The following is a 12,186-nucleotide window of genomic DNA, read 5'->3' as shown; positions in this document are numbered from 1 at the left end:
AGAATTTTAATTATTTATACATTTTTTAACCCTTGCAGTTGCATTTTTAAAAATTATTTATAAGAAAATGTTGCTGTTTCATCTGTAGTTTCAAAACTGTTCACTAGGCAAGAATGAGACCTGATAGCTTTCTGTATTCATTTTCCTTTGCATGAATAAAAATGAAGTGCTGGTTGATCTATGTGTCTTCAAAGGATGTGATTGTGGAGGAGATTGGGTTTCTTATGTTATCTGTTGCTAAACACCTTGGAATAATTCTTCCTTATTTAAATACTGCACTCACATCTATTAGTTGAGTAAGAATTCACCCATGAATTTCCAGAAACTACCTTAAGAAGAAAGTACACCAATGGCTCTGGCTCTGATTTGGTAGTTGCCATACATCTTTTTGAGTTTTTTTCATCTTTCTTTTTTATCATTCTAGTTTATATTCCTTCCTTCAGCTATTCTATTACAGTGATTTTATAATTTTTCATTCTCCAAAGAGAAGAATTGAAGAATTATCCAAATTCTTGCCAGAAAACCCTTCTCAGTTACTGTTTTCTTTGGGGTTTTGCTTGACAGGATGATAAATATCTTCACAATATATTTTTAATTCAAGTTTGTCATAGTTTCAGCGTAAATGTTAACATGGTAATAACAACACAATTTACACATTGGGAGAGCAGAGATATTGAATATTTATACACATTCCTACTACAGTAATAGCATAGCAATGCAACCACATTTTCACCCTGAGTAAATGTAATTGCTTACAATTCTGTGTGTTCACAAGGTCTATTTATCCAGCTAATAGAAGTGAGGGAGTGCAGAATACTGATATGGCAGTGATACACAGTGTGTGTGTTTGTGAGCGTGGAGCCTGAGGCACCTCCCTCGCTGATCCGCGCACAGGAACGTTCTCTGGGAGCTCTGGGAGCCAGCGTGCAGAACCAAGAGCCGATGGACAGCACGGCCCGGCCGCTCCTTTCCCATGCCAGCCTGCGTTACCTCGGTGGCCCTGAGGCTCGAGCTCCTGGGGAGATTCTGCAGGCTGGACACGAGGAGGAATTTCTTCACTGAAAGGGTGGTTAGACATTGGAATGGGCTGCCCAGGGATGTGGTTAAATAGCCTGGAAGTGTTTAAGAAAGGTTGGAAGTGGCACTGAGTGCCAGGGTCTGGCTGACGTGGTGGTGTTCGGTCACAAGCTGGACTGGACGAGCAGGGCCCAACCTGATCTCCGTGACCACTCACCTGCAGGGCTCTGTTTTTCACTTATTTTACGCGTGTACGGAGCCCCTGTCCCGCAGGCATTGCTCGTCCCAAAGACTCCCTAGGCAAGCGAACAAGGCTGCTACCGGACAGCAGCCACACGGGCACGCCCGGCTCCATGGGCGTTCCCTCAGGGAGAGGCGGGGCGGGGCGAACAGCGCCCCCTCGCGGCCCACCCTAGCCCCGCCCTGTCCCCCTCCCTCCTCCCATTGGCTCCTCCCAGCCCGCTCTCCGCCAATCCCCGGCCGCGCTGCCCGGCTTATCCTTCCCTTTCCCGCGCCCGCGGCCGCCGGCGCGCCGCGAGGCGGGGCCGTTGTCCCCGCCCCCTCCGCACGGACCGGGTGGTGATTGGCCGGCGCTGGCGGGGCCGGTGCGGACGTGGGCGGGGCCGGGCCGGGGCCATGGCCGCGCCGGGGGCTGCGCGGCCCCGCAAGGTGCGTGAGGGCCGGGGGGAGCGGGCGGGGCTCGGTTCTCGTTCGGGGTGTCCCCGCCGGAGCCCGGGGCTGCTCGGAGGGGGTGAGGGCGCATCGGGGGCTCCCCTCTGCCGTCCGCGTAACGACTCCTTCACGAGGTCCGGCCTTCCGCGGCCGCGCCCGGCTTGCACCGCAGGCACCTGACGGTGCTCCTGAGGCGCCGTGTGCGGTGCTGGGCCTCTCTGCCCGAGAATCGTGGAGATCCTGCGTTAATCAATGGGGTCTAGAGCCTCTGGGAGCCTTAAGGCTGAAGGGGCTGTGGGTGTTCAGCCTCGAGAGGAGCTGACTGAGAGCACACCTTTGTGTTTGCGTTGCTAAAGGGGGTGCTGGAGGATGGAGCCAGCAATAGCACACGAGGCAATGGGCAGAAACCGATGCACAGGAAGCTCCACCTGGACATGAGGAAGAACAGGTTGCCCAGAGGGGGTGTGGAGTCACTGAGGAACAGGTCGGATGCAGACCTGTGCCATGTGCTCTGGGCTGGCCCTGCTTTAGCCGCTGTGGTCCCTTCCTGCCTCAGCCATGCTGTCATTCTATGGCTGTGTTTCTGTGCGCTGTGCTCCGGCCTTAGATGATTCTTAAACTCCCCACCGTCAAGTTTATATTTATCAAGCATGGTTTCCATTTGAAACACATTTGTACATCAAATCTTGGAGAGTCCTTAAGTGAGCGGCTGCGTCTGTCAAATGCTGTGGAAATTAACAAAGCATCCTGCTGTCAAGGCATCTTTGGTCAAGTGAAACCCACAAGTTTCAGGCTCTGCTGGCAGCAGTTGCCCCCTTGGCTTGAGAGCTGTAGCTTCTCTTGAACTGATCTATCTTGGCAAAAGTTCATGGAACTGGTAGGCAATAGTAGTCTTCAGGTGTTGTAGAAATACTTTGTGAAAATGAAAGTGTATTTCTGTGTTCAACAGGCGCTGTCTTCTGGAAGGCTGTCAGGAGCAACTAAACAAACAAATGGAAGAAATCAGTAAGACCTTATTCACTGATATTGTTTTAAATTGTATCTGTGAGCATTTGGGAGTCTTGTACTTGTCATACCTCACAATTGAGCAAAAAATCCTTGTGTGTGTAAAACATTTTGAACCGAAAGGTTTTAAGCAGCCCATGAACAGACAGGCACAAACTGAATAGAAATTCTGCGTATAAAAATAAAGATTTCATTGTTCATATTTTATTTATAAAATAATGAACTTTTGTAATTACTAGCTGTATGTACAGCTGTTGAGTGGAGACTGATTCTTCTTTGACATAAATTATTATTTGCTTAAAATGTTTGTTGCAGCCATGTAAAGTTTTCAGGAAGAAAGTTATTTTGTTTCATGTTGAAATTAATGTTCTGCTATTATTGAATGAAAGTAGTGGGTTTTTTTTGGTTTTTTTAACTTTGTTTCCTATTAAGGAGGTTGTATAAACAGTGAATTTCACTTTTCCAGGTTTGGCTTTAGGAAAGGATGTAATTCTGATGTAGCATTCCATTCTACTGAATCTGACAATAAGGTAATTAAATGGCTCTTTAACACAGTCATCCCTGTTATATAAAGAGAAGATAAGAGAAATTGGAATACCTTGAGTAACAGAAGAAAACCAGATTATTTTAGATCCTAATTAATTTGTGCCTGAACCTGAAATTGCTCCTGCAAGACAGGCAAGAGTGTCTGTACTGCATCTTACAGATAGGAGCAAATGTGCTTTGTGTGCAGTGAGTTTGGCTTGACAGATCTCCTCAAGGCACAGGATACATTTTGCAAACACAAATAAGCTGCTGAGGGACAAGGGCTGGCCCTCCCAGAAGAGCAGCTACCCTTGTTAGGTTTTTGTGCTGGAAAGAAAGAGTAGCATGGAGTCAGTGCTGCAGTACTGGTTTTGTGTAGTCCTGAGCCAGTTTCTTCAAAATGGAAGTAGGCAGTATTGTTCAAATGTACATGGAAACAAGATTAAAAAGCGTGCATGTAATTAACGTAAAATTGAACAAATGGACATGTGTGCAACAGCACAATTTGTTTATTTTGCAGAATCTGTATGTTTGCCAACTTCCATGTAATTGCAAAGTGGTGCATGGGCAATGATACATTTTTTGGTCATTAGTTGTTCTTTGTCAGGGGGAATATTGGGGTATGCTTACCTCTAAAACATCTGATTTACTAAAAGAAAAAGTGCTACTCATTTACTGACTGCAGTGCTCTTTGTGCAGGTTGATACTATTCATAATGGACTTGACCATTGTGCAGCTTTACTGAAGAATATCTTACAAAAGGAAGCTACAGGTTGTACTATTGAAAACACAAGTTACATTTTTAGGTTTTGTAATGCTCTCTTGATTTGTTTTGTTGACCACTTTTTCTTTCAACTAATACTAGGAAGGGAGACTGTCCATAAACGACCTGGGAAAACAACTACCTTTAAATTTACTTCCAAGCCTTTGCTAACTAAAGGAAATACTTCCATGAAGAAAGGGTCAAAAAGAATCATTGCTTCTGCCCCTGTCCAAAAAGAAATTGGTAAGTGGGCATTGTCAGGGTTGATTATTTTTTTGTTCAAGCAACCTTGAAAGACTACTTAGTGAGGTTCAGCAAGGCTTCACATAATTGTTGCCATTTGTTACAGGTTGATCCCATAAAAGGTTGTATCCATAAAAGTATGTATTATTTCCTTTTAGAAACCTTAAATGTTTACTAAACAATTACAGACATTCACAAATGGTTGAACTTCAAGTACAAGAAAGAAAGTTGAGTGTGTTTACAAGTACCAACATCATCAGCTTTATCTTGTAGGAAGTGTGGAAAAGAATGATACCCTTTCCCTATTTCTCTTGGACAGGGAAGCATTGCAGCCCTTGGTCTCAGTTTAGGATCCACAGCTGGAAACTGGTCTGAAGCTCAGTGTCCAGCCAGGCTTTTCTCAAAGAAGGATTTTTTGGAAACAGGGAAGTGAGGATAGAAATGACAAGACCTCAAATGGTTTAGTGGCCAAAGCACTTAATAGAAAGGTAGATGCTGTCAACTGAGTTGGTCCTGGGGAAATATTACATTTATTATCATTTCTGCCTCTGCACCCTGTTTCTTCTGTACAGTTTCTAATCTAGTAGGTGAATGAGGCCTATAGACAGATGTGTAGCAGAATGCCCACTGGGAATTGTAGGCAGTAAGCATGTAGCTGATAATCTTCCCATCACTGTAAAATTACAGAGTTTTAATTATACCTGAGCAGAGATTTTAAGAATTGTGTTTTAGAGCTGGCCTTCTGTAGGATTCTGTGCTTCCTTCAAGGACAGCTGTCTGTTCAGCTGGTTTAGGTTGCTCTGTCTGGGAAAAAAAAAAAAAAATAGATTCATTTGCTGGTGAATCAAAATCTGACTGGTGTCCTGGGTCATAGGATCTTTGTTTCACTTTTCAAGGGAGCCTGCCAGAATCTACCAGACAGTACCATGGGTTTGTGTAGATCAAGAAGACAGGCAACTTCAGCTGGAGTTTTTTGTTCTTTCTTTTTCTACAGTGCCAATATCAAATAGAAAAGTTGCCTCATCTACCACACCCTCTACTGAGAAGGAACTTTGCAGTGCAGCACAGAATCAGATGGTTCAGTCAATTAATGTGCCTTGCAGAGAACACTCTCCTGAGGCATATCAGCAACTGTTTGAGCATGTACAAACTCAGATGTCTCTGATAACTGGCCAACCCCCACAGAAGTTCAATGAAATTCCTACTGTAACTCCACCTACCTCAAACCAGGGTTAGTGGAAGTATTAATATAGAGTTGTTTAACTGCATGATTTTTGTCCACATTGGCCTGATCTATGAGTGTTGTTTTCTTTTAGGATGCCAAAATGTTACAGCTTTGAATTATCAGTTACCTACCTCCACATCAGCACTGTCTCTGCAGCATTCAGCTAGTCCTTTATCCACTCAGTCAGTAAGTAAAAGTTTGATTCTCACTATCAATAACTATTGAATTAGCACTGCCTATTTATTTATGAATTTCCTTTTGTCGGTTTTCCTAATAATGTTCCTTTTAAAAATTATGTGTTTCAGACTGTAGTGATGCTCAGAGAAAACAGTGCTATTCTAAACCCATTTTATGTAGATACCAAAAAATGAAATCAGAGGTATTTCAACTGGCTGCTTGCTTCTGTCTGGGGGATTCTGTAATAGACAGCAAACATGGAAAGTGCAGGAAATTATTGATTACTGTTAATTGCATTCTCAGTACTGCACACTGGGATCATTAAGCAACTCCTGATAGAAGAGCTCATATATCATATGGAGCTTTGCCTGCCAATGATCAAGGCAATTATTTCTTCAGACATGCTGTATTATCTTAGAGTCACATGTGAAAATGCTGTGTATTTCAGGGAATAGAATAGAGCTGATGGAGAATACCAGCTGCCACCTCAGGAAATGTGGCAAAGGGCTTGAATCTACCTTGAATATGTAAGACTGTAGTTTTACCTTCCATCTGCAGATAGTCCATGTATAGCTAGTGATGACCTGGACTTTTAAAAAGTTAATCTACTAAAACACTGAAAAGTTGCAAAGTTGTCCTTTGTATTTTTTTTCTTCCCTGTTCTGCTTGGATTCAAGAAACTGCTGAGGTTTTTTCATTACAGAACAGTGGTAAAAGAAGTGTGCTTTAATGTTGTCAATAACATTTAAGATAAAAGTAATCTAAATCAGATTTACATTTTAAGTGTTCCTTATGATAAAGGAAAATTACTCCATTATTAATTTGTAGTTGTTCTTATAATTAGCAGAGAATGAACAGGTCTACATTGAGTCAGATAAGGGCGATGCTGTTTGGGGTTTTTCTCCTAAAGATTTAAAAATCATGTTAATTTCCTTGCTTAATTAGAATATCTTTTATGCAGGGTGTTCCTGTAGACAGTGCCAATGAATGTGTGCCAGAGATGGGAGGACCTGTAATTTGCCCAGTGGTTTCTGCTGCTCCTGCTGCACAAATACAGTCTGGAACTGCTCTTCTTGGTGTGATCCCTTGTACAGCAGCTGGAGCATCAACCCCTTTGGTGCCAACATCTTCTGCCAGAGAGATGGCCCCAAGCCAAGAGCAGCAGATAAAAGAAGCAGATTTGATGCGGTGCATACAAGCCCTGTTACAATCCCATGAAATGCTGAATGGCAGGGCTGAAGAGAGGGGCCATCATCACTGTCCAGAAACACATGATGGCTCATGTGACACAGAGGAGGACACTTCTGAAGAGTATAGTGAGGACACGGTCAGTGAAGATGAATTGAATGTACTTGATGTGTCTCCAGTGAAAGATACAAGCTGTAAGACAAATCGTGTGAAGAAAGTTCTAAAATCTAGAAAAGAAAGTCCAGAAGAAACAGCCCATAAAGTTAGGACTGTAAAGTATCTTATGGCTGAGCTCAGAGCACTGGTAACAGATCAAGGTGAGGACATTTTAATTGTGCAGTAGAATTATTCCATACAAATAACAGAAGAGCTCAATGAAAGGAATGAGCATTTCAGTATTATGTTATATGATATGTGACATCTTTGGTTTTTCACTACTGTAAAACCTTCAGGGTTCACTCTGGATAAGTATTAAACTATTTTTGTAATATTTTAATTTCATCATGACAGCAAGATGAAGGTTTTTGCTGTTCCCTATACAGAGCTTTCCCTGAGGATGGTCCTGGTGTGGACAGATTGCAATAGCAGTCCCACCAAGGCTGGTTGGAGAGATGATGGGTTGTGCTTTATTGAGGATTTAAAGCATAGTTTTCCTACTCAAGCGTAACAATTTTAAATAAATGTAGTTAAAGATGACATTTGCTTGGGGGGGGGGAAAAAAACCCCAGATACTACTAAATCACTATTAAATCACTTTGCAGATTGCTTAATCACATGTTACATTACAGATTTACAGGTTTATGGAGTCTCTTTTTCCCCCTCACCTCTTGCAGGCGACTCAGAAATGCTGAGGCTGATGAGTGAAATGGAAGGCTGTGTCTCACAGCTGCCAGCTGTGGTGGGAAGCACCAATCTCCAAGCTGAAATAGCTCTGGCTTTGCAGCCCCTGCGCAGTGAGAACGCGCAGCTGCGCAGGTGGGAGCTCCTCACTGAGCTGTGCTCCCTGCACGTGCACCTAAAGCAGCTCTGACTGGTCTGGTTTAAATTGCCTTTGTTAAGGCTCTTCACTTCTTGTCTGTGCAACATTTCTGAATTAGAAAGTGTGCTGGCAAGGCCATATACTTTAAAAAGCAATAATTAACATGTGGCATGACTTTGGTATTTTAGTAGTATCAGTTACCTCATGATGGGGCCTTTGATGGGGAGGGGTTGATGCATCACTGAATACTGTACTGTCAAGATAGCCTGCTCATATTTTTTGTTGTTTATTCTCAAATGCAAAAGTGTCTCTCATTTCAGGGGGTTCTCACATAACTGGGTAGCATTTACTTCAGAAGAGGGTTATACACCAGATATTTACCAAATACTTGAAAAGAGTCTTTTGTGTTGAATAAGTACCAGAATGTAAGAAAAATGGGTTATTAAGGTTTCTTTATATTTCTGAAATAGTCGCTGACATTTAATTCTCAAAAGCAACTTATCACTAAACTAATTTAAATTACAGTCCTTTTAAGTGTATTTTAATATTTCTGAATTTGTGCTTTTTTACATTTAATATTTAGGAGATTAAGAATATTAAACCAGCAACTTAGGGAACAAGAAAGCAGTGAGAAGACATCTGGACACAGCTGCAACTATGAATGTAAAGTACTAGTAATGTTGTTTGATAGGGGCATATTTATTAAAGCTTTATGACAGTAGATATTAATATTATTATTATTATTATTATTTATATATCTGTAGTTTCATATGTGTGTATGTATTGTGGCCTTTAGTACTAGCTGAACTAAGTGGGTCTAATGCTGCAACTGCATTTGCATGGTTTGTTGGGCCTTTTTAAACTCCACATAGATGTATTTGGCTCTTAAGCTGCCAAACAGGTTATTTTTCCTTATGTGCCTCTTAAAATGAAGAGGACTGATGATATAATGAAGAAGAAAGCTTGAGCTTTATCTTGCTGAAAAAGAAAAACAAACCAAACCAAACAACCAAACTCTTCCCTCTGTAACCAAAATTCATATTACCAAGATTATTTAAAAACTTAGTTCAGTTTGGAAATTCATCTACCACACAAAACACTTAAATGTTTTATGTTTTACTTTTGATAGTGGTTTCTTTGCAGTCCTTGAATATGATGCTCCAGAGTCAATTGAAAGAATCACAGAAAGGCCTTGATTCACTGCAGGCTAAAAATGAAGAACTGCTGAAAATAATAGAAAGTCAGAAAGAAGAAAATAAACATCTTGCAAAAGGTTTTCAAGAGAAAGAAGAAGAATTGCTGGAGAACAAACAGCATTATGACATTCATTCTACCAAGCTCAAAATTGGTGTGTGTTTTAAATTTGGTTATTCTTTGTTTAGCATTTTAAAAGTTAAATGAAATAATCATGTAAGCTCTTGTTGGCATTTCAGAAGTGGAGGAGGCATTAGGAACTGTGAAGAGCCTTCAGTTTAAGCTGGAAGCTTCAGAGAAAGAAAATAAGATTTTGGGCATAACGTTACGTCAGCGTGATGCAGAAGTTAAGAGACTGAGGGAATTAACCAGGTACTATTGGCTAAGCTTTTTTTTTTTTTTTGCCTCCTGACATTATTTTTCTTTTAAAAAAATCTTTCTTCTTTCTTATTCCTTGGGGTTTTGGGAGTTCTTTTCATCCTATGGATTATTGTAGTCTTAGTATCCTGGTGGTGGGAGGTCACATAAGCTAAAACTTCTCTTTGCAGTTTGTTTTGTTACAATGCTCTATATTTTTTTTTTAAAACAGAGTTATCATGTTCTATGACTTGAGTTCTATGGTAAAGTAAAATACTATCTGCCATAATTTATGTGAAGTCTTGATTCCTAATAGCAGATCTGTCAGTAAGAACTATTGCTTTGAATTTATTTTATCTTGCTCTTTTATGCAGAAAATAGTGGCAAGCTGCAAGAGATAAATAAAGATTTTTGCAGATGCATAGTGGTGTGTAAATACAATTGTTTTGGATATGTTGTGCAAAGGAAACAAAACTGTTGTCTGTCATGTTTACAGTTGGAACTGATTGGAACAGCAAAGTATTTTGAATAGACATTTCAAATTCTTCAGTAGAATTTTAGACACTTCCATGATTGCAGTGCTGACCACCAGGTGGTGGTAGAATGTCACATTGCATGTGTGTGTATATGCTAGAGACATAAACATTTAAATGTTCATCTATTTTATTGGACAGAGCAGTAAGTTAGAAGAAATATTTCTTTCATTAAGTTTTTTTATTTAGATGCAATGGGAAGAATAATTCAGAAAACTTCTGTGATTTTGGTAACCACTTCTATCTGCTTTGTAACAGTTTCTTGGCATCAATTTATTCCATCGTGTGCTGATCAAAGCAGGCACACCAGGAATAATCTGTAGAACTTCATTGGGTTGTGTTATTTTTGTTACTTTTTAGTCACAGTGAGCTGAAGAAGAATTAAAAAAACTTGGAATTGGTTCACATTTGTAACTCTATTTTATACAATATCTGGGAAGTGCATTGCCACTTTGCCACAGCCTGATAAATCTAATGTTTTGTTCCTATAGAAAAGTTTTTAACTATTTTTTTTTTTTAGTGACTGATTTTGAATCTGTTTGGTTGATTTTATCCTAACAGAACCTTGCAGGGCAGCATGGCCAAGCTTCTGTCTGACCTCACAGGGGACAATGTTAGACCTAAACCTGAAAAAGCTCTCTCAAAGTCTCTTTTGGAAGACCATGAAAAGCAGATGCAATCTGAACTGTTTCCTGGGAGTACTTCAGTAATGACTTACCTTAAAACATTAGAAATGGATCATATTTTGGTAGATAAAGATCTTCAATTCCCAAATAAAATTGGAGAAGTAGAAATGCAAAATCTGCCCTATGAAAAGTTTGCTGCTGAAGGAAGTAAAATTAACAGTATATTCACAGAAGAACGAACTCCAACTCCCAGAGGACCACCAGCTCCATTGAAGCAAGATGCAGAAACAGGGAGTGATTCTGGAACTCTACTAGATGACCAAACCAAGTTGGATGAGACAATTTATATTCCACTGACTAGCAGTGCCTCTAAAAAACAGCAGCCAGTCTCTGGGAGAAGTGGTGTGCTATCCCAGAGCAGAGGGGCTTGTCAGAGGCTGGATTACCAGTGTGAGCTCCCAAGCTCTGTGCAGCAGTGTGAATGTGAGGATCCAACTCTACTGGATAAATTAAATGCTGGGCACAGTGTGAAAAAGACTATGGAAAATACACTTGAAGTAACAGGGGATACAGCAAAGCCAGAAGGAGACAAAGTCCAAGTGAGACCACGAGGCATTCCAAGTGGGGCTGCAAAAGATTTCATGGATAAGCCAGACCAGCCTCAGCCTGATACATACCCTTGTGCATCAGTGCCATTTCCAGCAGGGATTTCTGAGAAAACAGGCAGTAAAGCAGCTGATTTTAGTTGCATTTCATTTGATGATTTCTCAGGGAGGTCTGACTGGAGCACATCTTCTTTCTCAACATTTACTTCTCGAGATGAAGAGGACTTTAAAAATAGCTTAGCAGCCTTGGATGCCAACATAGCCAGGTTACAAAGGACTCTACAAAGTAACATTAGGAAACAATGAGATTGAGAAAGCAAAATGGGCTGCAGCTATTTGGATAAATTAAGTTTTTCTGAAGTATATTAAGTATGGTACTGATACGTGTTTTTGTATGTAACAACTTCCTAGATGTCTCAATTATGGATAGAATTTGTTCCTTATTAGGCTGTGGTGCTGTTCCCCTTGATGTGTACAACTTGAAATAATTGGTTTTTTATATGAAATAGAAATGGCTTTTTAAATTATGACTTAGTTTTATATTCTTTACTTGCAAAATTAAATGTGCTTATTTACTGGTGGTTTTTTCCTTCCCAAAAGAACTATTGTAAGGTGCTGTACATGAGCAGAAGGTTCCACAGGTAGAGGCCAGGAAAGAGCTAGTTACAGAACTGTTCTGCAGGAATGCTGAGAATTAAAGTTGCTAAGTCAGGATCAGGCTATTCCAAAAATAAAGGCAGCCATCAATCTGGGATTTTTAGTGTATACTGTATCCTATGGAATATGTGAAGCAATCCTTTTTCACTCACCCCTGATAAAACTATTTTCTCTTTGGAGCATTGTACTCGAAGGAAGAAGTTGATGAAATGGAGAGTCCAGACAAGGGCAAGAAAAGGATCATCCAAGTTCCATTGCTTTGTGCAGTTCTGTTATATGGCATGCTTTTTACAAATGTTTGCTTTTTATCTAAAGTAAAAGGGAATGTAGTAAATGTAACACCAGTGGATAAACACAGAAAAGAAAGATGCTGAGGAACAGAAGCAGCAGAGCTGACACAAAGGAGACAAATGAGGCTTT

At 40.6% G+C, this 12,186-nt stretch overlaps 1 protein-coding gene across 2 annotated transcripts; it reads left to right on the top strand.

The window, feature by feature from the left end:
• The first annotated feature begins 1,586 nt into the window (after positions 1–1,586).
• On the top strand, positions 1,587–11,684 carry CCDC14 (coiled-coil domain containing 14). 2 transcript variants are annotated; one of them, XM_079311013.1, is made up of 13 exons: positions 1,587–1,686; positions 2,639–2,694; positions 3,161–3,224; positions 3,919–3,991; positions 4,085–4,225; positions 5,220–5,456; positions 5,542–5,636; positions 6,589–7,132; positions 7,649–7,790; positions 8,378–8,457; positions 8,924–9,142; positions 9,228–9,360; positions 10,440–11,684. In XM_079311013.1, exons 1-13 carry the CDS (start codon positions 1,654–1,656, stop codon positions 11,413–11,415), a joined length of 2,793 nt encoding a protein of 930 aa, XP_079167139.1. In that variant the 5' UTR covers positions 1,587–1,653; the 3' UTR covers positions 11,416–11,684. The 2 variants fall into 2 exon arrangements, with proteins under 2 accessions (XP_079167139.1, XP_079167140.1); XM_079311014.1 differs by lacking the exons at positions 1,587–1,686; positions 3,919–3,991 and having other exon boundaries at positions 2,664–2,694.
• The last annotated feature ends 502 nt before the right edge of the window (positions 11,685–12,186 follow it).

Source organism: Erithacus rubecula, assembly GCF_903797595.1.
Source record: "Erithacus rubecula genome assembly, chromosome: 8".
In the NCBI taxonomy this organism is placed as follows: domain Eukaryota; kingdom Metazoa; phylum Chordata; class Aves; order Passeriformes; family Muscicapidae; genus Erithacus; species Erithacus rubecula.
The sequence above is the reverse complement of the archived record's forward strand: the minus strand, read 5'-3'. Positions and strand labels throughout refer to the sequence as shown.